The sequence below is a fragment of the Neomonachus schauinslandi genome, chromosome 5 (assembly GCF_002201575.2).
Source record: "Neomonachus schauinslandi chromosome 5, ASM220157v2, whole genome shotgun sequence".
Classification (NCBI taxonomy): Eukaryota; Metazoa; Chordata; class Mammalia; order Carnivora; family Phocidae; genus Neomonachus; species Neomonachus schauinslandi.
In genome coordinates this window covers 155,018,439-155,042,826 of record NC_058407.1, presented here as the reverse complement: position 1 = coordinate 155,042,826, position 24,388 = coordinate 155,018,439, and the positions used below count along the sequence as shown (strand labels likewise).

General features: G+C 48.2%; 1 protein-coding gene across 1 annotated transcript in view; it reads left to right on the top strand.

Moving 5' to 3' along the window:
* GGA2 (golgi associated, gamma adaptin ear containing, ARF binding protein 2) overlaps positions 1-23,434 on the top strand; it is a 30,562-nt gene extending 7,128 nt beyond the window's left edge. The window contains exons 2-17 of the mRNA XM_044915088.1: positions 644-728; positions 1,524-1,599; positions 2,477-2,575; positions 4,763-4,886; positions 6,511-6,614; positions 7,963-8,043; positions 8,553-8,690; positions 12,007-12,088; positions 14,075-14,200; positions 14,945-15,067; positions 15,788-15,816; positions 16,193-16,326; positions 17,906-18,063; positions 20,436-20,605; positions 21,579-21,689; positions 22,191-23,434. Coding sequence (XP_044771023.1) covers positions 644-728; positions 1,524-1,599; positions 2,477-2,575; positions 4,763-4,886; positions 6,511-6,614; positions 7,963-8,043; positions 8,553-8,690; positions 12,007-12,088; positions 14,075-14,200; positions 14,945-15,067; positions 15,788-15,816; positions 16,193-16,326; positions 17,906-18,063; positions 20,436-20,605; positions 21,579-21,689; positions 22,191-22,301 — 1,751 coding nt within the window. The 3' untranslated portion in view covers positions 22,302-23,434. The remainder of the gene's footprint in view (positions 1-643; positions 729-1,523; positions 1,600-2,476; positions 2,576-4,762; positions 4,887-6,510; positions 6,615-7,962; positions 8,044-8,552; positions 8,691-12,006; positions 12,089-14,074; positions 14,201-14,944; positions 15,068-15,787; positions 15,817-16,192; positions 16,327-17,905; positions 18,064-20,435; positions 20,606-21,578; positions 21,690-22,190) is intronic.
* The last annotated feature ends 954 nt before the right edge of the window (positions 23,435-24,388 follow it).

Here is a 24,388-nt window from a genome sequence, read left to right as displayed (position 1 = left end):
GAGAGGATTTCAGTAAGCTAAGGGTTAGACTTAGGGTTTATTGTTTTTGAGGAGATGGTGAGATGACCAAGTGGAGCCACCCAGAGCCTTGTGGTATGTTCTAATCTTACCATCACATAGCTAAGAAAGTTACAAGTAGCCTCCCGCGGGGCGCCTGGGTGGTTCAGGCGGTTGATTGCCTTAAGCTCAGGTCGTGATCGCAGGGTCCTGGGATCGAGCCCCACATCAGGCTCCTTGTTCAGCGGGGAGTCTGCTTCTCCCTCTGCCCCGCCCCTCAAAAAAGAAGACGAAGGTGGGGGGGTAGCCTCCCGGATGCTGACCCTCGCTCATCCTCATTGCAGGGCCAGAGTGGGGAAGTCCTGACGGGGCATGAAGGAGGCGTACGCAGGCCATCCGCTGCGCTGGAAGGGGAGTCTCTTGCAGGACAAAAGCTTGCTTGTTCATTCAGTGAGCCAGTCTTCACTGAGGCCATATCATGTGCCAGACGCTGTGCCTGATGGTGGCCAACAGCATAGCCACGGTCCTGTCCCTTTCAGCTGTCTGATCCCCTAGAGGTGTGCTAGCACTGTCCTTGGCTGCCACTTCATTTGTGGAGGGGCGGGTGTATATTTCTCTTCATTCTTTATTTTTATTTCCTTGACAGATAAAGCCACAGATCCAAGCGTGTCAGAACAGGATTGGTCCGCTATCCAGAATTTCTGTGACCAGGTGAACACCGATCCCAATGGGTAAGGTGACCTTCACACACATACCTCAGACAAAGTGCATGCTTCGGTCTCTTGGGTCTGTTTTACCTAAGAGAAAGAAAGTGAGGCTTTCTTTCCTTTTTTACCCTCCATGATCTGAGAACATTATTTTTCTGGAAATAGCAAATGGGAAAAAAATTGCAGTGTTCTAAGTAACTAATGCTAAGGAGACCCCTGAATGTTAGGGATAGAATGTAGCTAGGTTACGTAGGAATGTGAAAGAGATCAGTATATTCTCCGTAATTTTAAATGTCCTCTTTCTTAAGAAAATGCAGGAAGAGGGTGAAATTTTGTTGGTTTCTGGTTTTGTTTTTGTTTTTAAATTTGGTTTCTGTTTCCAAAGCATCTGGATAGGAACTGAAGAATCGTGTCAGCCATACACATGTTTAATCTACATGATGCTGCATAGTCAGCATCTTGAAATGAGGGAAAAGTTTGATCACACTTTCTACTCCAGTGCTTACTGAGCATTTGTCATCCGATAGGGTCTATTGCTCATGACCTGGTTACACACAGGTCTGGCCTTGAGTGCTCAGCTTGGGAGTTCTAGGGGTGGGTTGGCTGCAGGGAGGAGGATGTCAGGTGCTGTCGCCGCACCAAGGGTGGGTGGGGGTTGGCCTCCTTCAGAGGCAGGTGTGTGGGCTGTGTGCCCGTCACTCCACCTCTGCTTTGGGACCCGTGCTTCTGGAAGAGAGGCGACTTGACGGAGTGTACTCAGCCATACCAGTTGGTTTCTTCCTCTCCACCCACAGCCCAGGTCTCTCTGTTTTCCCTTAGCCCAACCCACGCGCCCTGGCTACTGGCCCACAAGATCCAGTCTCCACAAGAGAAAGAAGCTCTTTACGCCTTAACGGTGAGTTTGGCTTGCCCCTGCGCTTATGCTTTCTTGCCGTGCAGCTAGAGAGCGCTGGACCCCAGGCCCATTTCACATGGTGGAGAGCGTCCCATAGCGAATTCTCTGCTTGGGTTGCCCCATCCTAGGTCTGTTTCGAGAGAGCAGCGTTGAGCCTGCTTTGGGGGAAGGAAAAGAAGGCTTTCTTTCCCTTAATCTTCCCCAGACCAGGGCTGGCGAGTTCAGGTGCCTCATGTAGCAGGGCCTGACTGGTCCCATAAACGAGCGAGCTGATGGGTGAGGATGGAAACCCTGGAGAGCGCGAGGCCGGTGTACAGAGGGCAGCTGTGGCACAGGACTGGCTGGCTCCTCCAGGCGTGCGGTTGGGACCTAGTGTTGCTGGAACTTTGTTTTCCAGGAGTCAGAGACCCAGAGTTTTATATCCATTCTCTGAGTTTATTGATGTTTGTGACTAATTTGAAATGTTAAACAATAGCACGAACCAAAGAAGATGTGTGTGGGCCTGTCTTGCCGTTTGAGTGTCAGCAGGTAGCCTGTGGCTTAACAGTCCTTGTGTGCTACAGATCAGGTCTCTGCCTCTGAGGAGGACGGGATTCTCTAGCCAGTGTGTCCTGCGCACATGGTCTCCTTAAAAGGTGGGGTGGCCTCAGGGTACACTCCACTAAGCTTTCTCCTGGGCATAAACCTGGCAGTTACGGCAAGATCAGGCAGGTAGCAATTTTTTCTTAATCTGAAAATGTCACCCTTCCTCAGACTATAGTGTCTTTGTCGTCTTGAGGAAATACTAGCCATAGTTCCAGCAGATGCTCATCAGCTATGAGATGAGCCCTGAAGCCAATGCTTTTCCTTTTCTCATGGGGCTCCTGTGTCCGTGCAGGTGCTGGAGATGTGCGTGAACCACTGTGGGGAGAAGTTCCACAATGAGGTGGCCAAATTCCGCTTCCTGAATGAGCTGATCAAAGTGTTGTCCCCGAAGGTGAGCAGCCTGGGCGTGGCTGTACTGCACTTGCTCGCTGTACTGTCCCTGCCCCAGCCTTCAAACCCCGTGCCCCTTCTTGGTCCAGAAGTAGGCCCACTCACAACAGAGCGTGTTGGCCGGTCCTGCTTCACAACAGAGCTGAGAGGGGATGTCCTGCACGCGAAAGCTTTCCTCTTTGCTGGATCGTAACCTTCTCAGGAGCTTCCCAGGTGTGATCGGAAATGGAACTTAGATAGGACGCTTGTCCTGGGTGGGTGGTAGCAAGGCAAGTAGATCTCCAGCCCTGCCACATCTTCAGAGTTTACATAAAGGCCTTAAGGGAGTTTAGTGAGTGGTACTGTGTTGGTGTTCTCCACACCACATCACTGTCTCATGGCTCTGTCCACATTCCCAGGACAGCAGAGGAGGTGAGAAACCTTAGTTTGCCCAAGTCCAGCACACAGGTCAGCTGGCGGTCACATCTTTCTCGATGGCCTTCCCCAACACTCTCCAAGGTCTGGGATGCTGGTCATGTTCATCAGCTGAGCCCTGTCTTTGGTTGTCAGCATTTTCACATTCTCCCTTTAAAGATGGCCTTGGGTGGGGGCGCCTGGGTGGCTCAGTTGGTTAAGCAACTGCCTTCGGCTCAGGTCATGATCCTGGAGTCCCGGGATCGAGTCCCGCATCGGGCTCCCTGCTCGGCGGAGAGTCTGCTTCTCCCTCTGATCCTCCCCCTCTCATGCTCTCTGTCTCCCATTCTCTCTCTCAGATAAATAAATCAGTAATCTTTAAAAAAAAAAAAAAAAAAAAAAAAAAAGGGCCTGGGGATGGTTGGCCTAGAGGGGTGAGGAACTCAAGCTCGAGGACAGGTTTTTTGGTGGCGATGGCAAGAGATACCAAATGTGGCTTTATGTCCCTTCTTGCTTGCCCTCTGCACCTTTTCTCCTGGCCCTTGTCTTAGCAACACCGTTCTTGGGTACCTAACTGGATGGAGCCCTTCTTTGCTCCTTCTCAGCAATTCTCTGATATCATCTGTGGGTAGTACAGTTTAATTCATTTCAGTTCTGCCACTAATTGCCCGGAGTTATTATAGACCCTACACATGAAGGGCTCAGTCCTACCTAGACCTGCCTACGTCCGATACCAGCCAGGGGTCTTAGATGTCCCCAGGCTACTTCCTGCTCTCTGACCAACTACAAATTCAGGGGTTCCCGTGACTCCCTCCACCAGGTTTCGTAATTCACTAGAAAGACTCACAAAAGATAGGAAAGCACGATATTCACTATTATCCTTTTGTTATAAAGGATGTAAGTGGAAGAGATCCATAGACCAAGGTCTTGGGGGTGGGTGGGGACCAGAGCTTCCACACCACCCTCCCAGGACATCCATGTGTTCTAACTCTCCAAGGCTCCTTGTTTGCGAGTTTTTATCGGAAGTTATGTAGGCATTTTGATTAAATCATTAGCTAGGATTGAACTCCGTCTCCAGCCCCCGGCCCTCCTGGGAGTTGGGCTGAAAGTTCCAACCCTGTCATCACATGGTGGATTTTTCTGAAGTGGTCAGTCTCTCCCTTGAAACTAAGCACCCACCATGAATGGTGAACATAAACTCACGTGTGGTCCAAGGGGGCTCATGGTGAATAACAAAAGCTATTTTTTTAAAGATTTTATTTATTCCTTTGACGGAGAGAGAGAGAGCACAAGCAGGCGGAGTAGCAAGCAGAGGGAGAGGGAGAAGCAGGCTCCCCCGTGAGCAAGGAGCCCGACGTGGGGCTCGATCCCAGGACCCTGGGATCATGACCTGAGCCGAAGGCAGTCGCTTAACCAGCTGAGCCACCCAGGCGCCCCAACAAAAGCTATTCTTACAACTCAGGAAATTCCAAGGGTTTTTGAAACTGTGCCAGGAACTAGAGACAAAGACCAAATAAATTTTCATAATCTTGCCTCATTCAAAAAAGGAGTGTCCCCTGTGGCTCTAACCTAGCCCAATATATGGTGGGCTTCACTTGAGCAGTTGTGGAGGTTGACTCCTGGAAACCAAGAAGGCACCCTGGGGCCGGGGGCCAGCGGTTTGGCCTTAAGTGCCGCCCGTCTCCACCAGCCTTGGGCAGCTCGTTTCCCTGGACCTCAGTGGCCATCTCGTCCGTGGTAGCATGTGCTGGCTAAGTCCTTTCCAGCTTTGTAATTCTTCCCTTTTTATTTTTAGTACCTAGGGTCCTGGACCACAGAAAAAGTTAAAGGAAGAGTCATCGAAATACTCTTTAGTTGGACTGTCTGGTTTCCAGAGGATATCAAGATCCGAGACGCTTACCAGATGCTGAAGAAACAAGGTCGGGCTCCATGGCTTACATTGCATTTCCTCTTCGCAGTCGTCGTTTTTTTGCGTGCTTTGTGGTTTTTTCAGTGAAAGCTGGACATCTTGTGTAGGACAGTAGAGTCTGAGACAAGTGAATTTTTTAAAGATTTTATTTATTTATTTTTTAAAAGATTTATTTGACAGAGATAGAGAGCACAAGTAGGCAGAGCGGCAGGCAGAGGGAGAGGGAGAAGCAGGCTCCCAGTCTAGCACGGAGCCCGATGTGTGGGGCTCGATGCCAGGACCCTGGGATCATGACCTGAGCTGAAGGCAGACGCTTAACCGACTGAGCTACCCAGGTGCCCCTGAGACAAATAATTTCTGATCACTGGAAATGGGCAGACCTTTCCTTCTTGTAGCAGGAGTTGAGCTGGGCTTGGGACTGCTGTTGCTATAGTTATCCTCATTCACTGTACCAGATTTTAAATTCTTCCGGTGTCGGGTTGTACTGAGTGTGGGAGCTGATTTGCTAGAGTGTTTCTCAGTATCCACTCCATTTCAGCATTAGGTTTTCCTTTTTCCCTCTGCACCTCGGAGAGGGTCTTATTCTGGATACTTTTCTGATAGTCGACTGTTAAAACTTGTTACCCAATGCCAGTTAGCCTGGTGGAGGCAGGGGTCGTTGTTCTGTGTTCTAAGCCTCGGTTTTAGGTGGGCATTGTGTCCCCCGGTCTTGGTAGCACCTGTTTGTGATCCTGCCCCTCCCCAGGGGCATAAGGCTTTCTTTTCTGTTCTGAAGCTGTAGTTGGTTTCTGCCGCTGCTCTGAGGACTGCAGGGTTTGATGTCTTTCCCAGCAGTTGAAGGTGTTTGTTCTGGAGGGAGAGAGAAGGATGGAAGTGCGACAGCAGGCCTTTCCCGTGTCTTTCCATGAGTGCCTGGTGAGGCCCTGTGAAGAGCCTGTTCCTCTTGCAGTGTGGGCCTCGGAGGTTCTGTGTTCTCTAGCTAGCTCACACCGGCCTGTAAACAATTTAGAAACAAGTTTATCTGAATTATCCGCCTTGGTGTTGCCTTCCGTTTTTCCTCGGAGGCCCTGCCTTTCCTTAGATTTCTTGCCCTGTGATCTCCACTCTCTGATGGATTCAGGAAAAGTGGTGGATTTGTAGGTTGTCCAGTGTCGTGTTGTCGGGGTTGGAGTCATGCAGTTCATGCCTTTCTGCGTCCTGTGTGGAAGCTGGGAGTCCGTAGAACTCTGTAGAAGAAGGAACCTGGATTCAGGATGGACTATTTTTCCCCGCCACATGTACTCACTGTTGTTGGGAGGGTCGTGGATCCTACAGGAACTTCTGGGCCCTGGGAGGTTACGTACCTGTATGTAACGATCAGTGTTTTTATAGCACGAGGCCCATGGCCCACAAGCCCTAGGATCTGGTGCTGATCTTGGTTGGTTCTGATGTCCCTGTCTTTGTGCTGGTTCCTTGGAGTCTCCTGAGGGAGGTTGCAGAGCCTTGGTCGTACCCTCGGTCTATCCCTTTAAGGTCATTGATAGTGTTTTCCCAGTGGGACATCAGGAACTGGGAGTTTCTGGACTTGATGCTGCATCCTACTAAAGTCAGTGGCTACCCTTAGCCGTATCTTAACTTCACGAATTGTGTTTTAGGAATCGTAAAGCAAGACCCTAAACTACCAATGGATAAAATTTTGCCTCCACCTTCTCCCTGGCCCAAGAGCTCTATCTTCGATGCTGATGAAGAAAAGTCCAAGGTAAAGAGCCCCTTCCTGACCTTGGTGGCCAACCTAGAATCTGATCTGACCCCTTCTTTTAGGGACTCTCCTGAAATATCCCCTGGGGTGTTCTCTGATCCCTGAAGCAAAGTTGGGGGGAATGTGGGGAGGTGGGTTATTGAGTTCTCTCTGGAGCAGGCTCTTAGAGTTAAGTAGCATAAGGTCTGGATGTTTTCTTCATGGATGAGCCAAATAGTGAATGCCATGTTCTTTGTACCCTCCACCTTACTGTACAAGCGTTCCTGAGGGAAAGAAGGTACAAAAAGATAACCCCAGTGGGTGAGGTGGATGCTCAGTCATATCCAGTGTATGTGTGGTATTAGGGGAAGATGGTGGAAAGAATTGGTTGTATTTTGGCTGAAATTTTTTTTTTTTTTTTTTTTTAGTGCCAGTAAGCCTGATCCTACCTGTATTCTTTCTGCTACTGTCTCCCATAATTGTTGCTCCTCAGACATCAGGAAGGAGAGGGACAAAGACCTAGGGATAACTGTAGAGTGCCTCTGAATGGGGAGAGGGCCCTTGAGCACTGGTGGTGGCTGTGCTTTTGGACATTACTGTTCTTGGTCACTCACAGGGTCTAGGAAATGAGTACCAGGGAAGCTGCAGGTGGTGTAGGAGTCTGGCTTGGGGACCCTCTGCCTCTAACTGCACCCCTCAGCTGCACCCTTCCCTTGGGCCTAGAGGTTCAGTGGCCGTGGTGTCAGAACGAGCCGGACTATGCTGGATTCTGGGCTGCCTTTCTCTCTGGCTCCTCTCCTGGTGCCTTACAGTGGGTGGGAAGAGGAGGAAGGGCATGGCCTTTGGAGAAAGAGTCCTGTGTCACCGGGGGCAAGCTACTGAGACGCTCTGGGCTTCAGTATAGCCATCTCTACTGCCATCAGTGAAGACTGAGTGACTCCCATGGGCACGGCGTTCTGCTAGATCACCGAGGTGTGTCACATCGGAGGGTGTCTGGCCCAGGACAGCCTCAGCAGTGACATTTTGGGCCAGATGATTTTGTTGGGGGCTGTCCTGTTGACTGTAGGGAGTTTATAGTGTTGTGGCCTCTATCTGCTAGATGCCGGTAGCACCTCAGTTGTGACAATCAGAAAGGTCTCCAGGCTTTGCCAGATGTCTCCTGGGGGCTATCTCCTCCACCTTCCTACCCCGTTGAAAACCAGTGGTCTGTGGGGAGAGTCCTAATACCTCCATGGCCTCACTGTGAGACTTGGTAGGAGAACGCATGGAAAGTGAGGAGCTGTTATCCGTATTCTCCTGCTGCTGCTGTGGGCCATTTGACACGGGGTGGGGGGGAGGAAGCCACCTGCTCTTCTTGTTCACTCTGCAGCTTCTGACGAGGCTTCTGAAGAGCAACCACCCGGAGGATCTTCAGGCTGCAAACAGGCTGATCAAGAACTTGGTCAAGGAGGTGGGCATTTTTCCACTGGGCTCTGCAGAACCAGCGTTTGACACACACGTGTATGTGCTGGAGGGCGTCGGTGCACAGTTGGCCGGGGAAAGGGATGGCCTCTGGGCCCAGAATGGGGACACAGCTGCGGGCTCCCTGAAGGGCAGCAGGATGGTGACCGGAAGAGGAAATCATGCTGTGTACTTCCCAAGTACTTTTATGCAAGAGCCCAAAGCATTTCATAGACCCTAGTTTCTGTCCCAGTGATAGAGTCCAGTTTGGGAATCTGGTTTTCAGAGGGATTAAAGCTGGTGGTATGAAGCAGTAGATCACCTGGTCCCTGGGCTACATTGCCTTTTGCAGGAATTCTGGGCTCAGAGTGTTTTCTTCGCCACTGAGCGAACACTCCTGCCCACTCAGTGTTCTAGTGACTTTCCTGAGCTCGCCAGTGCAGTGCCTCCTTCCCATCCCTCGCTCAGGCATTATCTAGGGCTTCTGCTCCCTCACCTCCATCCTCTCTCTTCTAAAAGGAACAAGAGAAATCTGAGAAGGTGTCCAAGAGAGTCAGTGCCGTGGAGGAGGTACGGAGCCATGTGAAGGTGCTGCAGGAAATGCTGAGCATGTACCGCAGGCCAGGGCAGGCCCCACCAGACCAGGAGGCTTTGCAGGTACTGGTTTAAAAAAATAAATTCAAGTGGAATTGAGTGTAATTGACACATTAGAAATTGCACATATTTTAAGCATATTTGATGTGTTTTGACATGTGTGTGTCCAGGAAGCCATCATCATAATCAAGATAGTAAACATGTCCTTCACCCTCCAGAATTTCCTCATGCTCCTAGGTTATCCCTCCCCTCCTTTCCTGTCTCCCCATCCCCCAAGCAACCACTGCCTTGCTGTCTGTTCTGATTAGTTTATACTTCCTAGACTTTTTTGTATGCAGGGAGCAATACAGTTTTCTTTCCTTCTTTCTCTGTTTTTCTTTCTGGCTTCTTCCTCTTGGCATAATTGAGATCCATTCATGGCATGTGTATCAATAGCTTTTTATTGAGTGAATTCTGTTGTGTGTATTACAACATGTATATCCATCTTTTGATAGATATTGGGTTGTTTCCAGCTTTGGGTGATTATGAATTAAGCTGCTATAAACAATTGTGTATAGTTATATATAGGATTTTGTGTGAACATACATTTTCCTTGGGTATACACCTGGGTGTGGGATTGCTGGGTCACATGCTAAGTGTATAGTTAACTTTGAAAAATAGTTGGCCAGTTTCTTAAAGTGGTTGTGTCATTTTATGTATCTAACAACATTACACGAGAATTCTAATTCCCCCCGCACAGCTACACATCTCGGGGTCTTTTTTTTTTTTTAACACCTTTAGTGAGAATTTACATATCCTAAAAGCAGCCATCAACCCTAACTGGAAGAATTTAATCAGCCCTAAAAGAAGTCCTGTGCCCATTAGCAGGCACTCTCTGCCAACACCTATTCCACCGGCTCCTGGCAACCACTCATCCATGTTCTGCATCTGCAGATTTGCCTCTTTGGACATTTTGTGTAAATTGAATCCTATAACATGTGGTCTTGAGTCTGGCTGCTCTCACTTAATGTTTGGAAGATTTCTCCATCTTGTAGTGTGTATCAAAACTTTATTCCTTTTTCTGGCTGAGTAACCTTCCATTGTATGGCTGCCTCACGTTTTGTCCGTTCATCAGTTGGGCATTTGGGTTTCCACTTTGGCTATTAGGAATGCCATATACAAGTTTTCTTGTGTGTGAAACATAAGCTTTTGATTTTCTTGAGTATAGATACCTAGAACTGGAATTGCTGGATCACCTGGTGGCTTCATTTAACTTTCTGAGCACTGCCAAGCTGTTTGCCAAATCATTGTGGCATTTTACAATCCCACCAGCGATATAGGAGGGTTCCAGTTTTCCATATCCTGCCAACACTTGTTACTGGCTGTCTTTTTGATACTAGCTATCCTAGTGGGTATAAAGTGGTATCTCACTGTGGTTTTGAAATGTGTTTCCCTGGTGACTTAAGCTGAGCTTTCTTTCCTGTGTCTCTTGGCCGCTTGTGTGTCTTCTTATCTGAAGAAACGTCCGTTCAGATCCTTTGCCCAGTTTTTAATTGGGTTGTCTCTCATTTTTGAGTTGTTAAGGGTTCTTTATGTATCCTGGATACCAGTCCTTTGTCAGACTTTCTCCTTTGATTTTGGAGTTTGATTTATCGGTTTTCTTCTGTCCCCGGTGCCTTCGCTGTCCCAGCTGTGTCACTGCCGCCCAGTGCAGACAGGTGGTGGTGGGGCTGGAGTGCTGTCAGAGCCAGCCGCTCGGACGCTTGTCCTTGAAGCTCTGCTCTTCTCCCTCCTTCTGCCGGCTACATTTGTCTTCTCTGTCTGCATGCCGGCTTTTTATGCTTCTTGGCACAGGAAAGACGGCCTTCACGTAGCTCCTTAGTTTCCCTGTCCTTCCATTTCACGGGGTTAGCAGAAACAAACTAGTAGCTTTCCTCAGTCCAAATTCCCGAGAGAAAAATAGATTTGTCCAGCAAGGCTCCTGTATCTACCCCAGGTCAATCAGCTATAGCTAGGATTGGGTAGAGTTACAGAGAAGATCATGTCGGCCTTCTGGGGCCAGAGGGGACAGTACTCAGAAGGATTAGTGGGCTTGGGCCAGGCAGATGCTCCAGAGCCAGTTCCCTGAGGTGAGTTTGTGCCAAAGCCCCTCAGCAAGGTTGGCATGCTGGGCTTCTAAATAGCACAACTTTCCCCCACCCAAGATGATAACCAGCTAGGAGACAGGAGAGACATAGCAGGAAACAAAATTTCATCTTTATAATGGGTAGAGCCTACTTTGGAAAAAGTGGCACATAAATATTGGCAAGTGGCTTCCTAATACTGAAGCCGAATCAGGCAGGTTTACCTACCACGTAAGATAATGTTGCTACACCACCGTTCTCCCCACAAGGGGCTTCCTTCTCTAAAACGTAGAGCTGGTTGGAGCAGAGCCGAGTGTGGGCTTCCATATAGGCAGGGAGCTCTCAAGAGCAAAGTGGCAGGAAGGGGCTCCTTTCTGCTTCCTCTCCCAGACTCCCCTAAGCAGATAGGTCATTTCGCCAGCCCTGGGGAAGGGGGCAGGGAGCGCTACCATCAGGGAAGACTGGAGTGTTAATTGGGCTCCCTCTCAAGGAAGGAAGCCTAACATGGACAGAAGTTATGTCCTCAGCACCTAGTATGTGGAGGGTGAAGTTGTCCAGAGCCACTCTCCAGGGATGAGGAGAGAGAGATTTCCCAGATGTTATTGGTGCGGACTGAGGTTTAGTCCTGGGAGAACATGCAGTGGGAATCAGGGAGTGTTGTTGGAAAAATCTGATGGCTGTCTTCCAACAGTTGGATGGGGAGTTTGGATTAGTTTTAAAGCAGGGTAGTCGCTTCAGGTTTCCATGTGGGGTTACCCCATTATTAAAGCTCTTACAGGGGCGCCTGGGTGGCTCAATCAGTTAAGCATCTGCCTTTGGCTCAGATGATGATCTCGGGGTCCTGGGATTGAGTCCTGCATCGGACTCCCTGCTCAGCGGTGAGTCTGCTTCTCCTTCTGCCACTGCGCCCCCCCCCCCCTCCACCCCCCCCCCCCCCCCCCCAGCTCATGCTTATGCTCTCTCACGCGCTGTCAGAAATTTTAAAGAATCTTAAAAAAATAAAGCTCTTCTAGAGAGCAAGGAAAGGAGCTTGGAGAAGAGGTAATGCAGTACATGCTCAGAAGGTGGATTCTTAGGCCATCTGTTACCTTTTTAACTATTTTAAAAATTGCGGTAACTATAGCCCAAACTGTTTCTGACACTGTGACGGCCATGTCACTTCAACCTGCAGCCATACATATGGGACAGACTCAGGAGACTCCAGAAGCAGCAGACCGCCACTGTGTGCTTATTGGAGGCACCTGGGGCCCTGCTGCGAACCAGCTCTGTTTTCTCAGGTGGTGTATGAGCGCTGCGAGAAGCTGCGGCCCACCCTGTTCCGGCTGGCGAGTGATACCACGGACGACGACGATGCACTCGGTAAGGCCGTTCTTCTCTTGGCACAGCCGGGACACCGGAGGGCAGAACACACGTGCCCCTTCCTGCTGGGACACAGTGGTGCCAGAGACCAGACAGCATGGCTTTTGTGGCGATTGGGCTTTGGAAGGGCGTGGCCTTAGAACTGATTTCCGGGACGATCTAGGCTTGAGCAAGCGATCATCAGCTGGTCTGAAAGCCTAGAGAGGGGTGGAAATGTGCCGTGAAGGTTAGGCGCTAGGGAGATGCTGGAAGGAAGACTAACTTCCTCCACAGAAGTCTGAGGAACTGCTGCATCTCGAAGGTTTCACCAACCTAAGTGCCATCGGGGGCTGGGTCGCCAACCTGAGGCAGGCTGAGGAGGAAGGGCAGGAATAATGGTAGGGACAGCAGAGAATTTTAATATCTGTGCACAGAGATTAAAATATCTTACACTTTTTGTTATGGACAATTTCAGGACATGTGCACGGAAATAGTGGGATAAATCCTATGTCCGTTCACCTGTTGGTAACAGCTACCAGCTCATGGCCCATCTTTTTCCCTCTTGTTGCATGTGTGCTGCTCTCGCTCCCCCATCGCTTATTCTCTTTGAAGCAAATTGCAAACATTCCAAGGTAATCAAATAGTCAGTCAGTGTTCAGATTTCCCCGGGCACTTCTCTCTCTAAACATCTCTTGCTAACCCTCCCACCTCAGCGCACCCCCCTTTTTTTTTAAGTTCTGAATCAGACTCAGAAAAGGCATACTTTGCAATTGGTATTTTGTAAGTCTTTTTTAATGGATAGCCCCTTGGTTCTTTTTCTCCTTCTTATTAGATGAAAAACATGTCCTTTGACCTACAGAGTTTCTCTAGGCCTCAGTGTTCTGATGGCGTGCCCCATGATATTTAATGTTTTTCTATATCTGATACTTCTTATAAATTCCTGATATTTCTTATAAATTGGATCAGGGGCTTGATCAGATTCAGGATCAGTTGGAGCAGGGATGTGGGGAGCAAGAACACTTCATGGGTGGTGTTCAAGAAGCCTTTGGTTTCTGATTATCTCTTCGTGATTATGGTCTGAACCCATCATTTTCTCTGATTGCAATCAGCTCAAAAACAATCAAATTAAAATTTTTAAGCAACTCATCCATGCTAACTAAAACATTTTGCCAGGTGAATTCAACCCCATGTTGCAGCTTATGTGTTAAGAAAATTGGCAGGGGCCAATTCACAAATGCTTGTGAAGTTTTTGGAATCCAGTGCAGATTTTATACTTATATACGACATTTCAATTTGGATGGCAAGATTTCATGAGGAATACTTGATCTATATTTAGATTTTATGAAATTTACAGGTGAAAACATACATTCATGTACCAGTTTGTTCCCTACATACTTAAAAAGCTTTCCAATAAGTGAATAAAGTACCAAAAAACCTTTTTTTTCTTTTTTTTTTTTTTTTTTTAGATTTTATTTATTTGAGAGAGCACAAGCAGAGGGAGAAGCAGGCAGAGGGAGAGAGAGAAGCAGGTCCCCACTGAGCAGGGAGCCTGATGGGGGGCTCGATCCCAGGACTCTAGGATCATGACCTGAGTTGAAGGCAGCTGCTTAACCAACTGAGCTACCCAGGCGCCTCCCCCTGCCCTGAAAAACTCTTAATATTCACATCCACATTGACAAAACTGTTTTTATTTTAAGTTAATTAATATTAAAGTTTTAGTTCCTTAGTTGAAGGGGCCATGTTTCAAGTGTTGGCCATTGTGTTGGAAGGTACTGGGAATGGTGGTGAAGAAATTTGGTTCCTCCTGCATCTTGAGAGCTAGAAGTGCTGGGGATTAGGGCCTGAATAACTAGGTCTGCTAGGGGCCTGATTACATGATCTGGGGGCAGGAGGCATGGGTATACTGAACCTGGTAGTGCTGCGTGACCCCTGCTTTCTGGAATGGCTTAAAAAACACTGAGATTGTTGGTAGCTGAACCAGGGGGTTCTCATTTTTCCCTCCTTCAGCGGAGATTCTCCAGGCAAATGACCTCCTCACCCAGGGAGTTCTGCTGTACAAACAGGTTATGGAGGGCCGAGTCATCTTTGGGAACACAGTGACCAGCTCAGTGGGAGACCTACCTGTCTCCAGAGGTATGTGCAAAGAAGCCTCTCCTTATGTTCTGCCTGGGCATCCTGCAAATCCCGGAGAAGAAATGGATCCTCAGAATATTCTGGGTTGTGGTGTGGAAATGAGAGGCCTTGCCCTTTTTTCCCTTCCCTTTGGGGGATGGTTTTATGTAGCCAGCCTCTGCCACGTGTGCCATCACGAACTGACTGGCAGGCTGGACCCTAGCTCTGGCTATCCACGGGAGCAGATGGCTATATTGCGCCCAGGTTTTGATTCCTCTTCTCATGAATGCTTACTTTGAGGAGCTAGAAACCAAAAAAGTGATCTGTTTTGGTGGTGCCTAGCAGGCTAGCTGCGTCAGAATCATCTGGCACACTGGCTGAACTGCAGATTCTTAGGTCCTCAGCTCGGACCTTCTGAATCAAGACTGCTTAGAGCTTGGCCTGGGGGTTTGTGTTTTTATCAAGCGCTCCAGTGATTGTGACGAGTTGTTGTCAAAAGGCCTGTGAGCAGGAGGCGTCCGCCCTGTTGCTGGCCAGGTTGAATGGACCCCTAGCAGAGGACAGTGATTGCTGGGGTAGGAAGGCAGTCCCCTGGTTGCCTCCTATTCCAGATACCAGCTCAGGCTATACATCAAGCCATTCAGCGGGGGTGCATTGAAGGGGCGAGGTGATGTCTTCTGATTGAGAGGAGGCCTGTGGGAAGCTAATGGGCATTAAGTGGAGACTTTGCTCGCATCCTCACCTATGTTCCTGACTGTTCTCTAGTCTTTCAGAAACCAGCAGGTTGCATGAAGAGCTGTCCTCTGATTGACTTGGAGGTGGACAATGAATCTGAGCAGGCCGGGACTGTGGCACCGTCTTTGCTTCACCAGGACCTGGCAGCCTTAGGTGAGGGTGGGTGTTTGGGGGAGCAGGCGCAGAATGGCCCTGACTCCCAGGAAGAGCAAGTAAGCTGGTTCCGCTTGGGGAGAATATGCCTGTTTTCAGAGGGAGCTGGGTATACAGTAGTCCCCCACCTCGTCCGCAATTTCAGTGACTCGCGATCCAGAAGCAGATGATCCTCCTTCTGACATATGGTCAGAAGGTCAGTAGTAGCCTAGGGCTACGTCCCATGCCTACGTCATTCACCTCACTTCATCTCATCACGTAGGCATTTTATCATCTCCCATCACAAGAAGACGAAGGGTGAGTACAGTATAATATATTTTGAGAGCGAGAGACCACATTCACATAATTCTTACTACAGTATATTGTTGTTATTATCCGTTACTGTGTCTAACTTACAAAGTAAACGTAATTGTAGTTATGTATGTGTGTGGGGGGGGAAAACATAGTATATGGAGGGATTGCTACATCCGCCCTTTCAGGCATCCACCAGGGATCTTAGAACATATTCCCTAATGGATAAGGGGGCACTACTATCCTGGAAAGTTCGGAGAGGTCCTCTTTGCGTTTAGTCTCAGATTTGTCATGGATGAGTTGAATGATTTTGGGTAATTTGCTTTGCCTAGGCTTTCTAAATGTTCTAGAAGGGGTGAACATGATAACAATCTCCATCTCCTGTCAGGTAGAGTTACTGGTGCACATCTTTCTGTTTCTTCCTTACAGGCCTCAGTGATGCTCCGGTTACCCACAAGGTAAAGAAGCTCTTCCTAAGGGGTGGAAGGGAGGTCCCTCAAACCTATGTTCACAAGGGCAGCACTGCCTGGGCGTGGGGGAAGGGGCTACAGCATAGCCTGGTGGCGACTGTGGACTTGGAGGTCCAAAGCCTCTTGCTTACTTATGTTGTCTGGCTTGAACCCCCAGAGAGACACATTTTTCCCTCTCCTTGTGTCCCTACTCTCTTCAGTGGTATCCAGGCTCCCGCTTACTGAAGGTCGTATCAGGAGTCCTGTGCTCTCTTGCCCTTTTCCTCCTCCTGCCCCAGGAAATGCAGTAGCCTGTGTCCTGGTGTCACCATGGCTCCTGATCATTCATACCCTGGCCTTATTTTAGCCATTCCTGGTTTGACAGGTTGCCGGTCAGAATTGCTGTGAGGAAAAGAGGAACCCCCCCGCCAGCATGCAGCCAGGTGGTGGTGTTCAGAGCCCTTCTGCAGAAAGGAACTTGCTGGATCTCCTCTCCCCACAGCCGTGTCCAGGGCCTCTGTGAGTCTTGTGGGCAAGGAAAGTAGAAGAGGGGCTCCTGTGCATGCTTCCTGCTCCTTGCGTGGGGGCCAGGCCGAGGAGCCGTGTTGGTGTGCGGGAACATGGGGCACACTTGGAGACAGCCAGAGACCTCTCTCCCTGGAGGGGCTGCTTCCTTTCTACCAAGGGTTCCATATGTACCTCCCCTCTTCTCCTTTGACTCCCTATCCCAAGTCAGACGAAAAGACATGCTTTGGTTAGGACCTCTGCAAAGGGATTGGTTTAAGGAGTAGCAGCAGTAGATGATGATGATGATGTGGTGTTCATAGGCTTTTTTTTTTTTTTTTCTCCTGATTACAAGGAAGTTAAGCAAAATTTGATCACTAGAGAAATAGATAATATAGAAAGGCCCAATTACACTCCTTAAAGATAATGCCCAATGTTCCTTCCTTGCTTTTCTCTCTGTATGTAGTAATGCATTATGTTGTTTATTTTTTACACACATGGGCCATAATTACAGACTGTTGTCCAGTGTGGTTTTTTTCATATAGCATCTTTGATGAGGTTAGATAAATTTGTCTCATTCTGATAGTTGTAATAATCCATATGCATATAATACTCATATATTTAGTCATTGTCCTCTTGTGGGTATTTACGTAGCTTTCAGTTCAGAGGCATTCGGAGCGTTTTTATAGTATGGATTCCTAAAAGTGGAAGTGCTCTAAGGCGTGAGTCTAAACGTGTATGTAGATCCTGCTGCTTTGCCTCTGGGAAGGTTGGCGTGGTCTGCCTTCCCGTAGACACCCTGAGTGTATCCGTGTCTGTGGTAGAGACACAAGGTCCTGGTGGACATGAAGATGTGCTGGGACGTCATTCTTGTTTGCACCCAGAGGGAGTCTTTCCATTTACTCCTAACCACTCAGCACAGCGAGGGGCTGGTAATCTTCCTGATTTGGGTGGGTTACTCTGCACTATAGTTTTCAGTTGGTACTGAAAATGTTTTTGGAGTGCCTGGGTGGCTCAGCCGGTTAAGCATCTGACTCTTGATCTCAGCTCAGGTCTTCACCTCAGGGTTGTGAGCTCAAGCCCCGAGTTGGGCTCTTTGCTGGGTGTGGAGCCTACTTAAAAAATGTTTTCAGTTTACATTCCAAATGGACAAAATCATGAATGAAGTGGTCCGTGTAATTGGTGTTATCTTCCTAACTCCTGTTACTCTGGTGACCACGTACAAGGAAACGTAACCTGACTGAGCAACTCGTTGTCAGAGGCTGTCTGACAACTACAACCCTGATTACCTTAATAATAGCTTCTGGTTTATTGGGTCCTTATGTGTGCACAGTCCTCAATGCTTTTCGTACATTTTCTCATTTAATTCTAATGACAACCCCATGAGGTAGATGTTAGATGATTTCCATCTTATGGTTGAGAAAACTGAGGCGCAGGTGAAATTACCCATCTAAAGTCCTATTCCTCTAAAATACATGCACACATATGTATTTTTCTCCCCCTTCTGTATCTCATTCTTCAGAAAGCCTAATCAGATTTCCTGGAATTGTCTATAATTTTTGCTAGTCTTGATACTTTTTTCATTTCTTTGCAGAAATTATGTTCCACAGAAGAGCATCCCTAAGGAAGTGCCCCCCGGCACTAAGTCCTCTCCAGGTTGGTCCTGGGAAGCTGGGCCATTGGCTTCTTCCCCATCCTCCCAGAATACACCTCTGGCTCAAGTATTTGTCCCTTTGGAGTCTGTTAAGCCCAGTAAGTACAGTTTTACCTCCCCCGCCACCCCCCTGCTCTTAAATACCCAACTTTTATCTGCTCTGGATTGGTAGGGGGTGGCTCTTAAATTGGGGAAGCTGAGTGGTAGAGATTTTGCCTGGAGGCAGAGGGTAAGGAGGTGGCTTCACAGTCTTTTACCTACTATTTTTCATAAAGTTTCTGTCTTGGGGTTGACACTAAAAGTGAAGGATATTGGCAGGCAGACTTTAATTAGGGGGCTTGAGTCTGTTTTGGACATGATGCTCACTCATTTGGAATTCAAGAAGGAAATGTCCAGTGTGGCAGAAATAACTCTGAAGAGGTGAGATTAGATGGAAAGGAAGAACTTGGCTGGTGGCCCTCTTTGGTTGGTGGTCCTCATTAGAGGAGGAGAGCAGAGGTTCCCTCCTTACGAAGGAAGGAAGGAAGGTGACCGTGTACGGTTGGCACACTGGCATGTGAGCAGGAGACACCCAGGGTGCTTAGATACAGTATATTTAGAATGTTTTACAGCCTGCTTTGTTATTAAAAGCTATAGCATTTTTTTCATGCTGTGAATTGTTCTTCAAAACTTTTACTTTTTAAATGTCTCTATACATCATATAATCATGGTACATCATTCATTTATTCAATTCCTTTATTTTTTTTACTTTTTTTTAAAGATTTTATTTATTTATTTGACAGAGACACAGCGAGAGAGGGAACACAAGCAGGGGGAGTGGGAGAGGGAGAAGCAGGCTCCCCGCAGAGCAGGGAGCCCGATGCGGGGCTCGATCCCAGGACCCCGGGATCACGACCCGAGCCGGAGGCAGTCGCTTAACCGACTGAGCCACCCAGGCGCCCTTTTTTTTACTTTTTTAATTAAAAATTTGGGGGGGGAGGGGGCGTGCACTTGAGTGGGGAGGGGCACAGGGAGAAGGAAAGAGACTCTTAAGCAAGTTCCACACTAAGCGTAGAGGCCAATGCCAGGCTCGATCTCACGACCCCAAGATTATAACCTGAGTTGAAATCAAGTCACTTAACTGACTGAGCCACCCAGGTGCCTTCATTTAATTCCTTTCTGAAGGATAATTTGTTTCTAGTTGTTTGCTGTTAAAAACTGCTACGGTGAACATCTCTGGACACTTGTGTTTTTAAACTTTCCTGATTATTTCATCAGGATATATTCTTAGAAATGCCGGGTGTAGACATTTAAAATTTTGATCTGCATGACCAGGATCCCTTCAGAAAGGTTGCCTCTTTCCCCATAAACTCACCACCGTCCCTCAAGAGGACTTTTAATCTAATCATACTTTTAAATCTTTGACAGTCTCATTGTTAAGTGATGTTTCGCATGAGCTAAGGATCATCATTAAACATTTTTTCCCAGATTAGATAGTTGTCTGCCACTTATCGAATCAGCCACTGATTTTGACATAGATGTTCTAACACGTTGAATTCTCCTACTAGATCTATTCTGCATGCTTTGTTTCCTACCTCTCCGCTTGGTTATGTACTTACGAGTATTTCTTGACAAAAATAGCCTTTCCTCCCTCTTCTTAAGTGGATAGTCTCATACCGCCCCCCCCTTTGCCTTAGAATCATTTCTTAACTGAATTAAAATAATCCTTTTAGGATTTCCATTGGAAGGTCAGTAAACCTATTGACTTGAAGAGATCTGTGTCTTTATGGTTCTGTAAAATTAAATGCAAGAGGTGTGTGTGCATGTAGTCATATAAAAGAGACCAGAAGGAAATAGGCCCAAATGTTAGCAATGCTTATTTCTGGGTAGGATTAATGGTGTCTTTTATTTCATTATGATATCCTGTATTTTCTATAGTGTTCATAGTATTTTAGTCCTAATCCTATCTCCCTCAAAAAAAGTACCTTTTAAAAAAAAAAAAAAAACAACTGCTAATATGCTGGGGCGCCTGGGTGGCTTAGTTGGTTGAGCATCTGCCTTCATCTCAGGTCATGATCCCAGAATCCTGGGATTGAGCCCTGCATCGGGCTCCATGCTCAGCAGGGAGCCTGCTTCTCCCTCTCCCTCTGCTGCACTCCGCCACTCCCCCCCCCCCCGGCTCATGCTCTCTCTCTCTTGCTCGCTTGCTCTATCTCAAATAAAGTCTTTTAAAAAAACAAACTGGTAATGTGCTTCGGATGGTTGGATGGTGGGGAGCAGTCAGTTTGAGGGGCCCTCGGGAGTCCAGCTAGGAGTAGTGAGGGCTGGATTATGGTGGCACCGGAAGGTTGGGTCTGAGGAGGTCAGTCCAGGAGCCGTGCTGATGGTAGAGGCAGCAGCGGCGGATGATAACACGCACATCTCTTTCAGGCATGGCTGTTGGTGGCCTTGTGGTCATGTTAACCCTTTTGGTTGGGTCCTTCTCTACCAGGCAGCCTGCCGCCTCTTATTGTGTATGACCGGAATGGATTCCGAATTCTGCTCCACTTTTCTCAGACGGGGGCCCCTGGCCATCCGGAGGTGCAGGTGTTGCTGTTGACCATGATGAGCACTGCCACCCAGCCTGTCTGGGACATCATGTTTCAAGTGGCTGTGCCCAAGGTGAGTCGTCTGCTGGCCCGCTCCTTTGAATTTTTCAGTAAAGCTAGCATTTTTGAGCGCCAGGCCCTTTACTAGGACATGATCTTTTAGTTAGGTACAAGAGACACATTCTTCAAAGGAATTTAAGATCAAATGGGAGTTTTATTGGCTTATTTAATGGGGATTTCTGAATATCTGACTTCAGATGTGGCTGGATCTAGATAAGTTCTTAAAATGATTCCTTAAGAATCTCTTTCCACCTCTTGACTGCTTTCTTCTTTGGAGCCTATTCTCCAACAGACTCCACACAGCATGTAAATGGCTACCAGCAGGTCCAGAGTTAATAACCCATACCCTCCTGAACCCTTTTTATCTCGGAAGGAAACTTCCACCTGGCATGAGGCATGTATATTGATTACCCTCGAAAGGGCTAGGATTGGCCCTGTTGGCATTACTTGGATATCTGGGACCAGTACCTTGTGTTCAGGGATAATGAGGTACTCTGGCCAATGTAGGTATTATGTCCATTCCTCTTCAAGGGAAGTAGGGCCCCCACTGATTAACAGCCATACCAGCATCACAATGAACAGGGAAAGGATGTCCTGGAAGGAAAGATTCAAGGTGGGCAAAAGTAAACATACACATTCTCTCATCCTCATGGTAGTCTTGTGGGACGTGTTATCGTTAATCTCTATTTTATAAACTTCTAGTCCAGGGCTCAGAAAGGTTAAGTATTTTGCCCAAGATCCCAGAGCTAGTAAGAAGCAGAATTAGAACTCAGCCCAAGGTATGCCCTAGCTCTTCATGCTGCCTCTCAGAAGCCAACCATTGACCACACAACTTCTGTTTATGGAAGGGAAGGACTTTTGGACCCTTTAATTATTTGGTGGGTGGAGGTCAAGTTTTCCTGCTTACCTGAACTCCCTCTTTGAAGCTGTACTTTATTAGGAACAAGTTAGATACTGGATTTATCTCCGCCCCCCCCCCCCCATAGTCCATGAGAGTGAAGCTGCAGCCGGCATCCAGCTCCAAGCTCCCTGCGTTCAGTCCGTTGACACCTCCAGCTGTGATCTCTCAGATGCTGTTGCTTGACAATCCACACAAAGTATGTTCTGGTAACTTTAATAGCAGGGGGATGGGGGGCCCCTGGACTGTAGGGAGTTTGAAAGAGCTTTATTTGGGTCTTGCTCTACAGTCTCTGGTTGGGAGTGGTGGTGAGATTTTCCTTGCTGAGTCTTTTCTTCAGGGCTCATTGGAAGAAGATCTCTGACTGGGTTGCCATAGCTGGGAACTGAGAATGTGACACGAACTCCCCCTCGTACCATGAGTCTTCTGAAAGGGTGTGCCTGTCCTCCTTAGCCAGTCTCTGAGTTGTGGTCCACCTCAGGACTGCAAAGCTGTGGGAGTTCTCCCAGGACATATGGCTTGAGTTTGTCATCCCAGAGGGTCCTGGCCAGGTGTTCCTGTCATAGTTATTTCAAGGCCTTACTGGCATGGAATTAACATGATATGCTGTTCCTTGGTGATTGCTGGGTGGGTAAAAGCTCGTACACTGGGCTGGTCTGTGTGTCTCCCCACTAATTTAATGTCTTCTGTCTTTGCCCAGGAGCCCATCCGGTTACGGTATAAGCTGACATTCAACCAGGGTGGACAGCCTTTCAGCGAAGTAGGAGAAGTGAAAGACTTTCCAGATCTGGCGGTCTTGGGTGCAGCCTAACTTTTCACAAGACAGACCCTGCCATTCGAGCTTAGGCCAGTGTGAATTTTGCTGTCTAGATAGGACTAATCATGGTGATTTAGTGTGGAGTGCCAAGAGTTCTATCCTGATGTCAGGCTCTGGATCCCAACCTCTGACTCATTCTGCAGATACTATTTGTGTGTGTGTGTGTGTGTGTGTGTTGGGGGGGGTTGGGGGGGGTTGTGGGGGAAGGTAGAGCAGGGCTTGGGATGTGGACAGTGTGGGAAATGCTAAAGCATTTCTGACAACCATCTGCTACAATCATCTGTTTCTGCATGTTGGTGGACACGGATGTCCCCACCTCAGGTTGGAGGTTTTATAAGCCAAAGTTGTGTTGTTATGTTTTTTCCATGTATTGTTATCTATTCATTCATCCACTCTGTGCCTTGTCAGCCTTTGAAAGTCTTGGCTGCTCCCAGGCTGCTGTTCTCAGGGACCTTAAAAGGGACCTGGTTGGTCTTGGGGCAGAGAGTATCTTCTGGGGCACTCTCTTCCAAGAAAGACCTTGTCTCCATTTCCATTAGAGAATGCTGCTTGCATGTGTTTGAGAAGATCTTCTAAATGGAATGCTTGTTGCACTGTTTGCCAGGCGAGGGGCTGCCATTAGACCAGAGGACCACACTGGGTGGGCCAATCATGTCCTTCACCACCGTGCCTTAGAATCACCCAGAGAGGACCTTCCAGGGCAGAGGGGAAAGCAGATCCCAGGCCTCATGCAGGCCTCAGGTTCTGTGGGTGGGGCAGCCTGTCTGGGCCCTTCCTCAGGACCCTCCTCTCTATTCTCATCCTCCTCCTCCACGAGCGTCTACTCTCCGAGCTCTTCAGTGGTGACGCCATGCCAGTCATTGTCAGTCATAACTAACAGGCTCACCCTTGCCTGTCAACTTCACTGTCCAACATGAAGAACTGTGACACAAATAGGTATGAAAAGAGCTTAGCAGTGATTTCAGTGGTGACTGAATATAGAAAGTCCTTGAATAAATACCCGTGTAGCAAATACGCTTTGTGGAGTCTTGAGTAAGTAGGAGATGCAGAGCCTGTTGCATTTAGAGGCGCTAAGCCTCCAGGGCCCTGTTGCCTGTTGAGGAAATAGGAAGACTTCTTGCTGTGGAACCTGAAGAGCGGCTTCAGTGAAGGGATAGGCCCTGCGGGTCCGAACAAAGCTGGAAGAGAGAGGTGGATTTTTGTTACATGTATGGTGTGAAGGGAAAATGCCGGTTCATCACCTGTTCTTAGCACCTGCCGTGTGCTAGGTGTCTTCTGCTGTCCTGCTTTGCTGGTGAGTGGGGCACGTGAACTGAGCCTTGCTGATAGGGCCTGATGAAGGACTTTGAAATCCGAGCCGCTCACCTGTTGGGGCAAGACTACCTCAGGAACCGCAAGACTCTGTTTGGGGCTCTTTATCACAAAATCTGGTACTTTCCAGGTTAATCTTTGAACTTCTGCGTATAGTTAGAACCCCACCAACACTAATTGGTGGGGATGGGAGCTGTAAAAGATGATCTAGCTATGCTAATTTTTAAGCAAATGTGAAAACTCGTAAAACCGATAAGGGATGGGTGACTTCTTCATTTGGCGTAATTCCCATATGATTCATTTTAATCTAAAATTTCTTGCATGTTCAAATATTCTATATAGCTTTTATGGGTCTAGCTAATCTCATAAAGTCTTTAAGAGGAACCTGTCGTAATGATGATGCCTGCCTATGCAGAGCTTCTGTCAGGGTGGGTGAATGAGACGAGATTTTTACCCCCTGGTTCAGTGGTGAACTTGTGTGTGTCTCAACCTTTTGTCTTCTGGGAGCCAGACTCCCAGCGGTGCTTTGGTGGAGTTGCACCAGGGTAGGGTGTCTGTGGGGGGGGAGGCGTTCCTGAAAGTGGCCCTGGTGTGTGTCATCAGCGCCTTCTGATGATCCGGCTCCGTGGCTACTGAAGGCCTGACCCATATCCTTCCGTTCCCTCCACAGCAGTTGTGGAGCAGCTCCCAGGAGCCCTGCACGGTTGCAGGCACTGCAGATACCACAGTGGAAAGTTCCTGCCCTCGTGGCTCTTCTCTTCTAGTGGTGT